The sequence below is a fragment of the Halteromyces radiatus genome, assembly GCF_025201355.1.
Source record: "Halteromyces radiatus strain CBS 162.75 chromosome Unknown BX664scaffold_3, whole genome shotgun sequence".
Classification (NCBI taxonomy): Eukaryota; Fungi; Mucoromycota; class Mucoromycetes; order Mucorales; family Cunninghamellaceae; genus Halteromyces; species Halteromyces radiatus.
The window spans coordinates 3,364,774-3,380,603 of NW_026251689.1; the positions used below are offsets into that span (position 1 = coordinate 3,364,774).

A 15,830-nucleotide genomic window follows, 5' to 3' on the forward strand; every position below is an offset into this window, starting at 1 on the left:
CTCATGGTCTTGTTATTGCACGGGAGAATATACATCAAACGTCAACCATGATCAATCATTGCACTCGCGATGATTCATTGTATCAATAGAAAATATAATATAAGAGATACAAGTTCTTTGTGTGGACACTTTGCCTCATTTTCTTCATAGTTTTAAAATAAAAAAGAGTCTTACTGACGCCCTCTCGCTACCTTTTTTTTTTTTTTTTTTTTTTTTTTTTTTACATAACGCTTCTACACAGCGGAATAAAAAAGTTTGCTCTTTTTGTTCATTGTCTTGTAGGTTTTCCTCTAGATCCACCTGGTTGATTCGGAGATCAATCTTTTTTGTAATAGTGCATCATGCAAACTCCGCGTGATGGTTTGGAAAGGGTATCAAGTCATTTGGCGTAGCAAATTGGAAGATGTGCCATACTTCTAAACTACTGCAAACGAAGGGGTTAGAGATCCACGTCTTTGGTTCAACAATTGAAGGGATGCAGCTGCAGGGTCTCATGATTTAAACTTTTGCAAATAGACGATCTTCAGATTTAATAGAATAAATTTTTTGCATGACTTTTGGCGTAGCAAATTGGAAGATGTGCCATACTTTTAAACTACTGCAAACAAAGGGGTTAGAGATCCACGTCTTTGGTTCACCAATTGAAGGGATGCAGCTGCAGAGTCTCATGATTTAAACTTTTGCAAATAGACGATCTTCAGATTTAACAGAATAAATTTTTCTTTTCCGCTTGCTAGTGACTTCATAATGAGAATATTCGCGAATGTTGGCGATGATTACATTGTGGCTAAATCCGATCGCGAATCAATTTTCCTTTTTTTTTTTTACGTCATTTGTAGAACTTCTTACAAGATCAACCTTTCTTTTTGGGATTTTTTTGTCTGTATATTGTTTATTTATACTTCTCAGATTTAAACATCTCAGATGCTGACATGGAAAGTCTGCATAATAGTTTGGAACGAGGAAGGAGACAAGCCCTTTTACGGAATAAAGAGGTTATTCCTTTCTGTCTTTGCTCTTTAGATCTCCCTGCTAGGCGTACTTGGTGTTTGGGAGAGCAACACTCTTTTCTTTTCCCCAGTTTTTTAGATTTTTTCATTAGATCCACCTGCCTATTTGGGAGATCAACTTTCTTATATATATATGTTGCTTTATTTTTTTTTTCCATTGCAATCAAAACAATATTCTTCTCTCTCCTCTACTACTTTTTTCGCTTGGCACTATAAGAAATTATGAAGTTTTTTAATAATTCTCTTAACATCTATTTATCAATCTGTGTAATCTTGGTAACTCTAAGCTACTGTAATGCGATAAGCAATGGCAAACTCTGTGAAAATGTTGGAAGATGGGGAAGCTGTGCATGGGGTCAAGGTTCGGTTACAAGATGCTTTAGGGACAATTACTTTTATTGCTGTCGCGCACGAAGATGTAGGGACTGCGGCTGTTAATTATTCTTTTTCCGGATACACATCGGCTTACATGTGTTCTTTTTTTTTTTTTTTGGTTTTTACCTTTTTTTTTTAACCTTTAAATAGTCTTTGCCATCAATCATATATAATAAACAAAAAAAAATTATATTATGAAAGTACCGCAGATCAGCTTTCTATTGATGTGTTTTACGTGCTGACGCGCTACCACGTTGCCGTCATGATGTTGGATCTCGTAGAAGAAAGATACTTGAGCTTTTTAGAAAAATCAAGGGACAGAGATTTTGCAAAAAAGGATTGTCTACGGCGACAATTATTTGCTTGTATCACTGGATGCGAGTTATTTCCCTATTATCAAAGAAAAAGAGTACCAATGATGCTAAAAGGACTGATATCAAAGCTCACCCATTTTCAACAGATTCATCACGTTGCTGCACACTTATCAGGCCATTATCATCCTTGTTGTCATCAATCATGTATCCAGCTTGATTTTCACTCGTCAGTATCAACTAAAAGAAAAAAAATCACGTTCTGGCTAGAATGGAAGGGTTGATGACCCACCTTCAAAAAAATAAACATCATATACCTCCGATACTATTTTTCTGGAGTAATCCTAAAAATATATATCTGATTTTTATTACTACGATAATTAAGGTAGATCGATGATTGCCCGTAGTCCAGTAGAAAATGACTTGACTTTCAAGTAGACATCCTTCGGTGACGCCGTTAGATCAAAGAGGAAGAGATAATGACGAGGAAACAAATTCAGTTACTTCCTTATTTCTTCACTGCTACTGTGTTACTAACGTATTTAATACCTGTAGAATATATGATTTAAAAAAAAGAAAGAATATATTTAAAAATCAAAAGTAAATCATGAGTGACACATTATAAGAAAAAGGAATCATTGTCATGTAACAAAGTGGTTAAAATAATAAAAAAGTCAGAACTTCATCGGAAATCGCTTTTCTTCTATCTAGGCTAGAAAGCATATAATAGGTAGATTTACCTTTTTTTTTGTAATAAACATAATTATTAGGTCAAATAGGTAGAATTTAGGACTTCTATATAGAGTTGAATAAAAATTGGTTTTCTAGGTAGAATTTAGGGTTTCTATGTAGAGTTGAATAGAAATTGGATATTCCAGTCCTAATTTGGAAGGAGCATATTTTGCCCACAGGCTCGCTGAGCGAAAATTATGCATTGCCAAATAAAAAAGGACGTTTGTTTATTTTTACTCTTCTTCTTCTTATTTTTATTTTTATCACATTATTGTTCTTTTTTTTTTCCTTTCTGTTATACGTTTACCTTTTAAGACAAATCAAAGTAAGGTATGGAAATAAAAATAATAAAAGATTGTCTATACATATATTCATTGTATTCATGAACTGACTGAATCCTTCTTTTTTGCTGTGTGTGTTTATACCTTTTAGTTAAAGCAAGTGAACACAAGTACCTTTAACCTATTATATGCTGTATTACTCATGTTTAATAAGGTAAATCCATTTCATTATGTCACCAACGTTATATGATATTAATCTCTCTCTTTTTTTATTATTTGAATCTATATCCTAGATATAAATATGACGATTGAAGTAAGTTAAACAAAAAAAAAACAAAAAAAAGATAAAGATACAGTTGTTCTCTAAACTTTTCTTCTTTTTATACACGAAGCATTCCAACTTCTTTGCTATATCCTTTTCTCTATGTGCTTTTACAGACACTCACTCTTATTAGTCGTAAGTTTCAAAAACAAGTTCCTTTCCTCTTCTTATATCTAACTTTACTTTTCTTCTTTTTTTTTATATACGCCTTCTTTCGACCTTGATGTTTTTACTATAACATCTGTCCATCTAGGATTATCGTTCTTTCTTCTTCTCATCCTTCTTACTTGGGTATCCTGGACAATGACTATTACTGAATATACGTCTGAAAGAAAGAAAGGAATCTAGATACACGAAGATTGGTCATTATAGTTTCATGTCAATAGGATACTACGAGAAGTGGCTATCTGTCTGGATCAACAAAATGGATGAACAGGATGTATTATAGGATTCAATTGGATTCGACTTACAATCAATTAGAGATATCTTCTTGGTCTTTTTATCCTATTCTGGATTAAAGCGTTGGTGATTCTTTTTACTATCATACTTAGTATACAATTATACACATTTACATTCTTTTTGTTTAATAAAATTATATTCATTGTCACTATTTACAATCATCACTTTTCTCTAATGTTATCTATCATTTCCTTTCAAACAACTGTTTGTGTGCCTGTGTTCCTTAAATAAATTAAATGATATGGAAAAAAGAAATATATTATGAAGTCGTTCTCTTTTTCATATATTTTTAACACTTTTTCTTTAATATCAAAAACTAACCTTACTTCTTTGTAAATACTTTACTCTCATTAGTACATTACAACATATTCTTTCTCTCTATTATATATTACTTTGGTACATCGCCTTTACCTAGTCGGACTTTTCGTTTCATTTTTATTTATTTCGTTTCCTAACAATTTTCTTTTTCTACCTTCTCTTTCCTTTTCTCCACACTTTTTTTTTTTCTCTTTACTCCTCCGCATTTTGTTCGTGTATCCATTGGCTCATGATAGGTAACATATAAAATACAATGACAAGTAATGGATTCTTATTTTATTATTGTCAATTTAAAAAAAAAAAAATAATAATTATAAAATAAAAAACAGTATAAAATACAATTACCTACTTTGTTTTATAGTTAATTCATGACTCTTCTGGTGTCTACAATTTCAAGACTTCTTCTTGGTTGGACTCTCTCTTTCTTCGGATTCCATTGCACAGCCAATGCAATTCAATTATGCACATGTACTTTTGAAGGTCCTTTTTACTGCTTGGTTAGTCTTCCTTATGATATTTTCAAAATTTCTTTTCTACTTGTTTGGACTCTCTCTCTCCCATCTGTCGCTCATTGTGGTGACGTTCTCTTCAATCTCTCTTTGCTATTTGGTTGGGCTCTTTCTCTTCGTTGTTTTTTGTATCTGTAGATATTAAGATTGTCGTCTGTAGAGCCGAACTAGTAAGTTGTACAAAAAGAAGAAAAAGGATCAATCGATATTACATACAATCACTTGCTTCTTTCTTTTTTTTTTAGATCCTTCTTTTTATTATATTGTTATTGATACATTGACACTGGCGCATGATCCAAGGTAATGTGTATATGTAAAAGAAGAAAAAAAAAGTGAATAAGATCGATGGATTACTACTCACTGTGTTTATTTTTTTTTATCTGTTAGGTACCAGAATAGGGGTCTATACAGTCAAATGTCAGATGGTCATCATTACTTTATACTTAGCTTTTGGTCAGACGAAGATCATGGTGTATTGATCTTTGTTTGTTTACGGGCAATGGACTTGGTCGAGGATGATCAGTCTCTAGAATCGTTTATGAATCTAGTGACTGAATTTTGTGCTCAAGTAGGTGGAGGGCAAAATGCAACACGTAGGAAATTCAGTTATTGTCTGTTGATCGTGTTGTTTCTTCCTGGAGTCCTTGTTAAGTCCTGACATTTGCGGTATTTGGTTTGGAAAGATCATTGAGGATCATATCAATGACTGATAGTGGAGCGCTATACGTAAGACGATACAACTATCTTTCTTGATGATCTGAAATTGTCTGATATCTGCATTTGACGAGCCTTTATTTCTCTCCGAGCCAACTGTTATGATGACATTGGGTTTACTGGTGGTACAAAACGTTCGATGGTGCAGCCAAGGTAACTTGTACATAGAAAAAAGAAAAAGAAAAAGAAATAAACATTGATGGATTACTAGTCATTTTATTGATTTTATTTGTAGCTTGCTAGATTCTCGTCTATATAATAATGGTGATACAAACATCCAATGATATAGCCAAGGTAACATTTATATAGAAAAAGAAAAAAAAAAGAAAGAAAAAGAAAAGAGAGCATTGATAGATTACTATGCACTTTGTTAATTTCATCTGTAGATTGCAAACCACTCAACAAAACCAAGATCGAATGCCTTCTACGTTGGAATGGCTTTGTTATCCAATTGAAGTGTCTGTATCAAATAAAATAGTCCTACTCAAAAGTGCAAGTCATGATCGTTGTCCTGGTGATGGCATTAGTTGTGATTCCGGTTGTAATTCTGGTCGTAGTTCATGGATATTATCGATTATAGTGTGGTTACTTATTATTATAGTTATGTAGTATACTTATGTAGTATAGAATATTTGTAGTGATGAAATAAAATTATGATTTCAATAGTACATTTGTACTGATCAAATGAAATTCCTTGTTCTGGAGGTCGACCATACCTATATTTCAACCGTAATAGTGTCCTATCTAGATTTAGTATATTTTTGTCATAGATTTATTGAAGTCAAAATATTTTTATTATTTCTATCCTAGCTATTTAGGGGGGGTCCTAGAGGTCCTAGAATGCATATCTAGCCTAGAAATTGTATAGGAGTCCCCTAGACGTCATAGTAAAGTTTTCCGATGCTTTATTGAATAAAAATGGTAAACCTACTAAAGATTTCTAATTGACATAGAAAACAATTAAAGTGAATAGAGAGGAAAGAAAGAAATAAAATAAAATTATCGCATATCAAAGACAAAGAGGAAGGAAACGGATCTTTGGAAAAGAACCATACTCATGGTCTTGTTATTGCAAGGGAAAATATACATCAAACGTCAATTATGATCAATCATTACATTGGCGATGAGTCATTGTATCAATAGAAAATGTAATATAATATAAAATTCTTAATGTGGATACTCTGGCTCATTTTCTTCATATTTTTAAAATAGAAAAGAGTCTTGCTGACTACCTCTCGTCTACCTTTTTTTTTTTTTTTTTTTTTTTTTTTTTTTTTTTGTACATAGCACTTCTATTGCTTTGAATATTTTCCACTAGGTCCACCTGGCTGATTGGGAGATCAGATCTTTTCTTATAATAACGTATCATGCAAAATCCGCGTGATGGTTTGCAAGGAGTATCAAGGGCATGACTTTTGGCGTAGCAAATTGGGAGATATGTCATACTTTTAAACTACTGGAAACAAAGGGGTTAGAGATCCACATCTTTGGCTCACTGACTTGGAGTTGCGACAGTTTACCTTTTATCAATGTCGAGCCCTCTCTCTTTCAAGTATATTGTCTTTTAATGCGAGCAAATTGGGATGAGTCATAATTTAAACTTTTACCTGTAGGGCTATCTTTGCAGAATGAAGTTTTCTTTTTCCATTGCTTTGTAGATCGTCCTGTAGATCCATACCTCTTTCTAGAGAACAACTTTTTTTATACATACATGTTTTATTTAAACATTTCATATGATGTCATGCAAAATCTGCATAATAATTTGGAGCGAGTATCAAGCGTAAACAAATAGGACTTGTTTGGGATGGAGAGCGACTGTTCTTTTTTTTTCACTTAGCATGGAATTATTATCATGTCATATGGTATAGCAAATTGGGAGATTTGTTATAATTTCGAGTGCTGCAGGCAAGGGGTTTGGAGATCTTTTTTTTTCTGGTTCCCCACATTGAAACGATACGATAGTTTAATTTTTTGTCGATATACATATCTCTCGCACACCCATAGGGTCTCATCCTAAAACTAGAGATGTCCGAGAGGGAAATCAGAATTTTTGCAATTATCACAACGGAATGAAATTCTTTTCTTTTTCCTCTCTTTCTGGGAGATCAACTATTTTCTTGTATTATATCTTATTTTATTTGTACATATCAATGATAATCATGCAAAATCTGTAATAATAATTTGGAGTGGATATCAAGTACGTACCTTTTGGCGTATGGGAGGTGTATCATACTTTTAAATTACTACAAACAAAGGGTTTGGATATCTACTCTTTTTTTTTTTTTTTTTGTTCCTCATGTTGAAAGGATGTGACAGTTTAACTTTTATCAATGTCGATCTCTCTCACACGCACCTAGAATATCATTCTAAAAGTATGTAAGAAGGTGATCAACGTTTCACAACTGTTAAACATAAAAAATTTTCTTTTTCTCCTGCTTTGGGAGACCTATTTTTTTCTACTATATATTATCTTATTTGAACATCTTATGCAATTTTGGAGAGAGTATCAGATGTAATATTCTTTAGCTTAGCGAATTGGCAGATGCGTAATAATCTAGACACCTGCAGAGCTAACTTCACAGAATAAAGAAAATTCCTTCTTCCCGCTAGAACGAACTGCCTTTTTGGGAGATCAACTTCCCTATATATTGTTTGTTTTTCTTCCCATTGCAATCAAAACAATATTCTCATCTCTCTTCTTCTACTTTATTCGCTTGATATTATAAAAAATTATGAAGTTTTTTAAGAATTCTGTTAACTTGTGTTTGTCAATCTATGTAATCTTGGTAACTGTAAGCTACTGTAATGCGATAAGCAATGGCAAACTCTGTGAAAATGTTGGAAGATGGGGAAGCTGTGCATCGGGTCAAGGTTGGGTTACAAGATGCTTTAGGGACAATTACTTTTATTGCTGTCGCGCACGAAGATGTAGGGACTGCGGCTGTTAATTATTCTTTTTCCGGATACACATTGGCTTACATGTGTTCTTTTTTTTTGGTTTTTACCTTTTTTTTTTTTAACCTTTAAATAGTCTTTGCCATCAGTCATATATAATAAACAAAAAAAAAATAATTATATTATGAAAGTGACACAGATAAGCTTTCTATTGATGTGTTTTATGTGGTGACGGGCTACCACGTTGCCGTCATGATGTTGGATCTCGTAGAAGAAAGATACTTGATCTCTTCAGAAAAATCAAGGGACAGGGATTTTGAAAAAAAAAGACTGTCTACGGCGACCACTATTTGCTTGTATCACTGGATGCAAGTTATTTCCTATTATCAAAGAAAAAGAGTACCAGTGATGCTAAAAGCGCTGGTGTCAAAGCATACCCATTTTCAACAGGCTCATCACCTTGCTGCACACTTATAAGACCATTATCATCCTTGTCATCATCAATCATATATCCAGCTTGATTTTCCCTTTACTCGTCAGTATCAACTAAAAGAAAAAAAATCACGTTTTGCCTAGAAGGAAAGGGATGACGATGATGACCCACCTTCAAAAAAATAAATATCGTATACCTCCGATACTATTTTTCTGGAGTAATCAAAAAAATATATATCTGATTTTTATCACTACGGTAATTAAGGTAGATTGATGATTGCCCATAGTTCAGTGGAAAATGATTTGACTTTCAAGTGAACATCCTTCGGTGATACCTTTAGATCAAAGAGGAAGAGATAACGACGAAGAAACAAATTCAGTTATTTCCTTATTTCTTCGCTGCTACCGTGTTACCAACGTATTCAATATCTGTAGAATATATGATTTTTTTTAAAAAAAAGAAAGAATATATTTAAAAATCAAAATTAAATCATGAGTGATACATTAGAAGAAAAAGGAATCATTGACATGTAACAAAGCAGTTAAAATAAAAAAAATTAAAACTTTATTGAATAAAAATGATAAACCTACTGAAGTCTCCTAATTGACATAAAAAAAATTGAAGTCAATAGAGAGAAAAGAAAGAAAATAAAATAAAATTATCGTATATCAAAGATAAAGAGGGAAAAAACGGATTTTTTGAAAAGAAACATACTCATGGTCTCGTTATTTTAGGGGGAAATATACATCAAACGTCAATCATGATCAATTACTACACTCGCGATGATTCATTGTATCAAGAGTAACAGTGAGACAACAGAGAATCGTCTCCTCAACTTCATCTGTGTAACCAAGGTACCCACGAGGTAACAGTTTCATGTTACCTCGCTGTTACCACGACTTAATCGTGGTTTTGAAGGTTTTCCACTAGATCCACCTGGCTGACATTTCCACTATATTAGCCAAGTTACTCCTGGCGGTTTATGTTTTTTCTATTCTAAATTTTTGTTGTACGCTATTCTAAACTTTTGTTGTACGCACTAATCATTGGCTGAAGAAATTCATCAGATCCGTGACTTTGATCAGAAACATCCACAAGTCTCATCTGCGTTAGTGAAATTAATATTCATCTGTCATTGGTTTTCTCATACTCCCTCTTCTCTCATGCACACCCAAAAAAAAATGACAGTAATATCGTAATATCCCCTAGAGAATAACTTGTTTATTTGAGGTCGGATTCATAAAAGAGATAACTAAACTACAATTACAAAACCACAAATACAACTATTACAGTATGAGGACAGCTAGCAAAGACGTTTATTCAGAAAGGCCGAAATCATATTCAAAGTTTGTAGATATTGAGGAGTTTCCAACGGAGAAGTAGCATAACCATGAATAGTACCAATCATTCGCATACAACATGTATCCACACCAGCTTCAGATAATCTACGAGCGTAGTCTTCTCCTTCATCCCTAAGAACGTCACATTCAGCTGTCAAAATCAATGCTCGAGGTAAACCCTTTAATTCATCCAAAGTAGCCAAAAGAGGAGCACATCGTACATCATTGGGACGCTTGTCATTTCCAAAATAAGCATTGCCAAAGAATGCAATATCACTATGAGATAAAATGTATTCACCATTTCCGAACAAGTTGTATGATTCATAATGTTGTCGATGATGAGTAACCGCTGGGTAAAGCAGAATTTGACCTGTTACAACATTACCATGACCACGTTCTTTCAACATGACTAAAAAAAAATAAGGTATGTTTTTGTTTAGAAATGATAAGCTTCTTTTTTTTCATTTTTTTTTTTCAATCAAATTACTTGAAGTCACAGCAGATAAATTACCACCAGCAGAATCGCCACCTACAACCAAATTGGAAGGATCCACCTTGATCATCTCGGCATTTTCATGCACCCAGAGAATGGAAGAATAACATTCTTCTACTGCCACAGGAAATCTGACTTCAGGACTAAGACTGTAATCAACAAACACAACAGCAACATGGGCATTCACAGCAATCTATATAATATAATAACAATCATAATCAGACACGCACACAAAAATCACGTCTATTCGTAATCATCATTCCATTATCTTACGTTTTTCACCAATTTTTCAGTTGTCTTGAAGCTTCCAAAGACCCATCCACCGCCATGACTATAGAAAATATGAATAATCAATCAATCATCAAAGGTTCCTTTTTGATATATATACTTACAAGTAAATAATGACAGGCAATACTTCATTTTCTGTACCAATAGGACGGACTATAGTCAAAGTAATGTTGTGATTATCTACACCGGCTGGAATAACTTTTTCTTCCACAAGGGCTTTTGGAAGAACAACACCGTCGGGAAGAGGTAGACTATTGGTGATTGCGCGAGTTTGTTGGTAGTCAGGTGAAGAAAGACTAAAACCAGACTTTTTGAATGCTTCAATGCTTGATTGATAGATTGGAGAAGGAGTGACCTTGGCTACAACCATTTTGTTTAAAATAAATGGAAAAAAGAATGAAAAAAAAATGAGGGGAAAAGAGGGGAAAAAACCCCTAAATTTCTATCCTCGGTTAAAATACTGCGGTGACCAAATTCTTTTTATTCTTTTTTAGTCAATTGCAGGACTTGCTATTTTTGGACGTGTCACAATCAAAAAATTTTTGGTCCCAGTAATCGATAATAACTGGGAGGAGAATCACTTTTTCTGTAGATTCATGGTGCAACATTATAAAGATGAATGAGCCAAAACTAATCTAATCATCATTCAATCGTCCATTATCTGTCAATTGTTCTCCTTCATCCATAATCACATAATACCTGTTTTATGCAGTTCAGTATCATCCTCAATATATATATATATATAGACAACTTATACACTCGCTATGGTCATAACGGAATAAAAAAAGTTTATTTCTTTTTCTTTGTTTTGTAAATTTTCCATTAGATCCACCTGTCCGTTTGAGGAAGCAGCTCTTTTTTTTTTTTTTTTTGATAATAAAGTACCACACAACGTCTGCATGATAATTTGAAATGATTATCAAGTACAAGTCCTTTGACGTAGCAAGTTGGGAATATTTCATACTTTTAAATTACTACAAGCAAAGGGGTTGGAGATCCATGTCTTTGGTTCAGCAATTTGATGGGATGCAACAGATCAACTTTTTTTTTTTTTTAGTGTCGATCCGTCTCATGTAACCACAGGTACCCATCGTAAAAGTAGAGGTGAAGAAGATCAATTTTTCAATTGTCACAACAGAATAAAAAGAGATTTTTTTTTCCCTGCTTTGAGAGATCAAATTTTTTTTATTATATCTTGTTTTACTTGATCATCTAAAGAGTGATCATCCAAAATCTGCATAATAATTTGGAGGGAGCATCAAATATATGCCTTTTGGCGTAGCAAATTGGGAGGTGCATTCTACTTTTAAACTATCACGTACAAAGGGTTTGAAGATCCAGCTCTTTCGTTCACCAATTTGAAGAGAGACGGCAGTTCAACCACTTTTTTTAATGTCGATCTCTCTCAGAAACATGACTCGTGATTTAAGCTTCTGCACACCCAGGATGTGTTTGCGAGGGAGATCAAACTTTTTTCGTCCGCTTTGTAGATCTTCCCACCAGGTGCCATCTGTCTTTGGAAAATCACTCTTTTTTTTGTGCTTTTTTTAATGTTGTTTAATTTAAGCATCACTGAATCTGCATGATAAGTGGGGAGCACCATAATTTTTACATTACTACAAACAAGGATGTTTAGGAAGAGAGTTCAACCTCTTATTTCCCTCTCTTTTGTAGACAGACTGTCGCACTGGATCCACTTGCCTTTTTAGAAGATCCACTTTATATATATATACTACATTATTTTTTTTCCATTTCAATATAAACAACATCTCTTTTTAAATAACCCATTTTGTGATTAGTCTTCAAACAGCAATGATGATTGATTTCCTACACGTTAAATCTTTCTTTTGGTATATCTTGGTATTGTACTGTTTCATGGTTGCTTTTACACAAGCTTCTATTCACGAGGAGGCGTGTCATAATGGGGCCAACTGGTTTCAAGACAATACATGGACAAGTAGGGCCTGTGCATATGTGAAACAACGTTCGCAATGGAGCACTCATTATTTCAGAGAAATCTGTATTTTGCAAGATACTGACATAGCCGATTTCAAATGGTGTTGCGAGAATTCCTTTCAATGCTCAAAAAACAGCCAAAGGCACTGAACCTTGAGCTTTCGAAATTAACGGTCATTAAAATGTTCTATAGGCATGAAATGAAGATAATAAAATAAAATATAAAAAAAATTAGTGCTATAGAAGGTGGCATGTTTAATTTTAATGTCTTTATTGATAATTCGAATTTCTATTGATTTCATGGATCATCATTGGTATTTCATGATCATCACGCGTATTTTCCGTTCGCTGTAGCACCCCAATCCAACGTACTGACTTTGAGAAAAAAAATATATAGAAAAATCATGGATGAATGCTGATTCAACCTGAATCCGACCGATCCCTGTTCGTGTTTACGAGCAAGAACTAGAAGGGAGCTACTCTTGGTGCAACCACATCCTCATCAGTCAAGATCGAAAGATGCTATAGATATTCTAGATTTTTAAGTGATTGATTAAATAAAAAATAAACCTAACAAAGTGACATATTTACGTGTTTCGCCAAAAAAAAAAAATACAACATGGGGATGTGTGATGCTCTTTATTTGGCAAGTTCAATTTTTCCCAAGTATTTCCAAGAAAAATTAAACATCTTCTGATAAACAGATACAGCAAAAAGATGATGGCAACTCTTGTGATACCATTTTGATATATTTCAACTTTTTTTTTTTTTATCCATGATTTCTAGAGGAAACTGGGAGGTGTAAGTTGTTTGTTGTCCAAACAGAGTTCAATGTTTTGATAGACTTTGAAATACCGACTTGCCAAATATAGAAGTGGGTTTACACTTTAATTGTTATTTTTTACTTGTCCAAATCAAGTCATCCTTTTCTTTTTTTATTATGATGGTTGGTCTCGATCTTTTTTTTTTTTCCTTTCATTTTCTTCTTGTTATCCATATGTTGTATCATACACCCATGCCTTTTTCTTCTCATCAACAAGAACCAAGGAAAAAGAGACCTTTACCTAAATTGCCTCATCGAACAGCCAGTGGACAATTCATCAGCGTTGGGCCATGCTGGGTGACTTCATCGAATCGATCATCTAGTCCACAAGAGGTACCGATGTATACTTGGAATGTTGATCCAATCTATACTACTACCACCTGTGAACCATCCATGGGTAAGAACCAGTTTTATTTTTTTACTGATACTGATTTTTAGAGAACAAAGACTAACCTCCTTCTTTTATAAATATATACTTATATCAGATAGAATCAAACAACATCCTCCAAAAAATATCATAGCATCACAAGAAAGTATCAAAACAGAAACCAATATCCCAACATCCATTTATTATGGCATTCATCAAAAGCCTTTTGAACCAGATACATCTTCTTTGTATCAAGAACAAGTCCTAACTAATGATGATGATATGGTTGTTAACAATGAAACAAGCCTACCCCACACTCCTATTGGTAAAAAAAAAAAAAAAGATCATCACTTAAGGATGTATACATTTACCTCCTTTTTTTGTTATTATTATTATTAGATACCGAACCATCATCTCAATCTCCAGTCAAAAGAAATTCATCACCATTATACCCATTAACACATCATCATTCTATGTTATTGTCACCTACATCATCCATCTATAGTCGTGATACTTACAATAGTAACCATCATTATTACCCATCGTCGATCAACACCAATCATCATCACTTAGCCCGCACCAATACATCTTCGACTCGTCGATCACTCTCCACCGCCAATTTATCCACCATCCCACCTAGGATAACACCGCCGTATCATTACAGCAATAGTAGCGCAGGCACAATTCCATCCCCTTGGACAGATTCACCCATCACACCAACATATGACCCTCTATATACACAAACACCCAATCAGATTGATGATGATGATGATGATGATGATAAATCCAAAAAGAAATCAGATTATACAGATACGATTGACTTGCTTCCCATACCATCGACCACCACCGTCATTACACATCCTTCCTTGGAATCACCCACTACTACTACTACTGCTACTACTACTACTAATACTACTCGGTTCAGTATTGCTTCTTCTTTTAGCTTGACACATGACAAAGATGCATTGGTGACGTATCGACGCATGGCTAGGAAAACCAAGGACGCCCAGGTACAAATGTCGTACATGTTGTACTTGATCCAAGTGGCTGGTTTGTACCAAGGAGATGTACGACGACGATTATTGGAAGAGGCTGGTTACTGGCTTCGTCGCTTGGCCAACAAACAACGATATCCTCCAGCCCTGGTATTGAAAGGAAGATGGTATATACAGCAAGAAGACTCGTCGGACATGGACAACAAAAACAATGCTGTCTCCCTGGATGAATTGAATATCATGATGATGCCATCCTCGGATCAAAAAAAACAAAAATGGGAAAAGGCACGGCAATGTTTTCAATCTGCTGCCAAAGCCGGGAATATGGATGCTCATTATCAATTAGCCATGTTGCTTTGTCATCACTCTCCTTCATCCATGTCCAAGGTCATGGCATCATTACATCTTGCCGCTGATCATCATCATCTTTTAGCCTGTCATGTAAGTGTCCTCATAAAGATGATATATCCCTTTTCTCATCCTCTTTTCTAAAAAAAAAAATAAAAAAATAAAAAAAATAAAAAAAAAAAAACGATTATAGAAATTGGCCAACATCTATTTGTTTGGAGAATACAACCATGCACAAAACATCCCTCAGGCCATTACGTATTTGGAAAAAGCGGCTGAGATCACTCATGCAGGTGCACCGATCAGTGCCACCTGTTGTTACATGTTAAGTTGTTTGTATGCAGGGGATGCACAAGCCCTTGGTCTATACTGGCAAAGGTAATAAATATATATATATAAAAACTAAATGGACATCATATTGACTCTTCTTTTTTTTTTTTTTTGAAAAAAAGTGATGATATCCAACCTGAAAAAGCTGAACAATATTTGGAAAAGGCAGTGGCTATGGGCAATGCTGAGGCAATGATGCGACGAGGGCAATTGTATGAAAAAGGAAAAGGATACCCACAAGATCCATGGCAAGCTTTTCAATGGTATCTTCAAGCAGCTGAAATACATCATCCACCAGCCATGGTTGCCATTGCTCAGTGTTATGCGAAAGGTATTCCACATCATTTGGCCCCTAATCCTACCTTGGCATTCAAATGGTGTCAACGTGCTTCTGGTTTAGATCAAGCTGATTTCTTATTAGGGTAAAAAAAAAAAAAAAGGAATCCATCACTTTCAGGAATCCATCTCAACTTTTTTTTTCTCTTTCTGAATAGCACTTATTATGAAACTGGATTTGGTGTTACGTCGGAT

General features: G+C 34.2%; 7 protein-coding genes across 7 annotated transcripts; 6 read left to right on the plus strand and 1 right to left on the minus strand.

Moving 5' to 3' along the window:
- Window positions 1-1,171: 1,171 nt before the first annotated feature.
- On the plus strand, window positions 1,172-1,476 carry BX664DRAFT_330561 (uncharacterized protein). Its single transcript, XM_051544993.1, has one exon. The coding sequence runs from the start codon at window positions 1,233-1,235 to the stop codon at window positions 1,446-1,448; it is 216 nt and encodes a 71-aa protein (XP_051402236.1). The 5' UTR covers window positions 1,172-1,232; the 3' UTR covers window positions 1,449-1,476.
- Window positions 1,477-4,252: 2,776 nt separating this feature from the next.
- BX664DRAFT_330565 (uncharacterized protein) lies at window positions 4,253-4,615 on the plus strand (the record flags this gene model as incomplete). Its single annotated transcript, XM_051544994.1, has 1 exon — window positions 4,253-4,615. A coding segment is annotated over one exon (200 nt), but the record flags the coding sequence as incomplete, so codon positions are not given.
- Window positions 4,616-5,118: 503 nt separating this feature from the next.
- BX664DRAFT_385153 (uncharacterized protein) lies at window positions 5,119-5,698 on the plus strand. Its single transcript, XM_051549227.1, has 2 exons — window positions 5,119-5,325; window positions 5,418-5,698. Exon 2 carries the CDS (start codon window positions 5,449-5,451, stop codon window positions 5,638-5,640), a length of 192 nt encoding a protein of 63 aa, XP_051402238.1. The 5' UTR covers window positions 5,119-5,325; window positions 5,418-5,448; the 3' UTR covers window positions 5,641-5,698.
- A 2,004-nt stretch (window positions 5,699-7,702) lies between these two features.
- BX664DRAFT_330585 (uncharacterized protein) lies at window positions 7,703-8,007 on the plus strand. Its single transcript, XM_051544995.1, has one exon. It carries the CDS (start codon window positions 7,764-7,766, stop codon window positions 7,977-7,979), a length of 216 nt encoding a protein of 71 aa, XP_051402239.1. The 5' UTR covers window positions 7,703-7,763; the 3' UTR covers window positions 7,980-8,007.
- A 1,531-nt stretch (window positions 8,008-9,538) lies between these two features.
- BX664DRAFT_278922 (alpha/beta hydrolase fold-3 domain-containing protein) lies at window positions 9,539-10,866 on the minus strand. The gene is made up of 4 exons (XM_051541426.1): window positions 10,585-10,866; window positions 10,466-10,523; window positions 10,187-10,385; window positions 9,539-10,108 (listed from the first exon to the last, which is right to left on the minus strand). Exons 1-4 carry the CDS (start codon window positions 10,848-10,850, stop codon window positions 9,663-9,665), a joined length of 969 nt encoding a protein of 322 aa, XP_051402240.1. The 5' UTR covers window positions 10,851-10,866; the 3' UTR covers window positions 9,539-9,662.
- Window positions 10,867-12,254: 1,388 nt separating this feature from the next.
- BX664DRAFT_330588 (uncharacterized protein) lies at window positions 12,255-12,620 on the plus strand. Its single transcript, XM_051544996.1, has one exon. It carries the CDS (start codon window positions 12,293-12,295, stop codon window positions 12,584-12,586), a length of 294 nt encoding a protein of 97 aa, XP_051402241.1. The 5' UTR covers window positions 12,255-12,292; the 3' UTR covers window positions 12,587-12,620.
- A 1,479-nt stretch (window positions 12,621-14,099) lies between these two features.
- Window positions 14,100-15,725, plus strand: BX664DRAFT_259862 (uncharacterized protein; the record flags this gene model as incomplete). The annotated part of the gene is made up of 3 exons (XM_051540605.1): window positions 14,100-15,062; window positions 15,163-15,347; window positions 15,422-15,725. The coding sequence occupies 3 exons, from the start codon at window positions 14,100-14,102 to the stop codon at window positions 15,723-15,725; spliced, it is 1,452 nt and encodes a 483-aa protein (XP_051402242.1).
- Between the last annotated feature and the right edge of the window lie 105 nt (window positions 15,726-15,830).

What these genes read in the sequence shown, in the direction of transcription:
- BX664DRAFT_330561 (XM_051544993.1), top strand. Translation starts at nt 1,233, where the DNA reads ATGAAGTTTTTTAATAATTCTCTTAACATCTATTTATCAATCTGTGTA.
- BX664DRAFT_385153 (XM_051549227.1), top strand. Translation starts at nt 5,449, where the DNA reads ATGCCTTCTACGTTGGAATGGCTTTGTTATCCAATTGAAGTGTCTGTA.
- BX664DRAFT_330585 (XM_051544995.1), top strand. Translation starts at nt 7,764, where the DNA reads ATGAAGTTTTTTAAGAATTCTGTTAACTTGTGTTTGTCAATCTATGTA.
- BX664DRAFT_278922 (XM_051541426.1), bottom strand. Translation starts at nt 10,850, where the DNA reads ATGGTTGTAGCCAAGGTCACTCCTTCTCCAATCTATCAATCAAGCATT. An exon ending in TTGCCTGTCATTATTTACTT is followed by an intron (nt 10,524 to 10,584) that starts GTAAGTATATAT and finishes TATTTTCTATAG; the next exon opens with TCATGGCGGTGGATGGGTCT. An exon ending in TTTATCTGCTGTGACTTCAA is followed by an intron (nt 10,109 to 10,186) that starts GTAATTTGATTG and finishes ATTTTTTTTTAG; the next exon opens with TCATGTTGAAAGAACGTGGT.
- BX664DRAFT_330588 (XM_051544996.1), top strand. Translation starts at nt 12,293, where the DNA reads ATGATGATTGATTTCCTACACGTTAAATCTTTCTTTTGGTATATCTTG.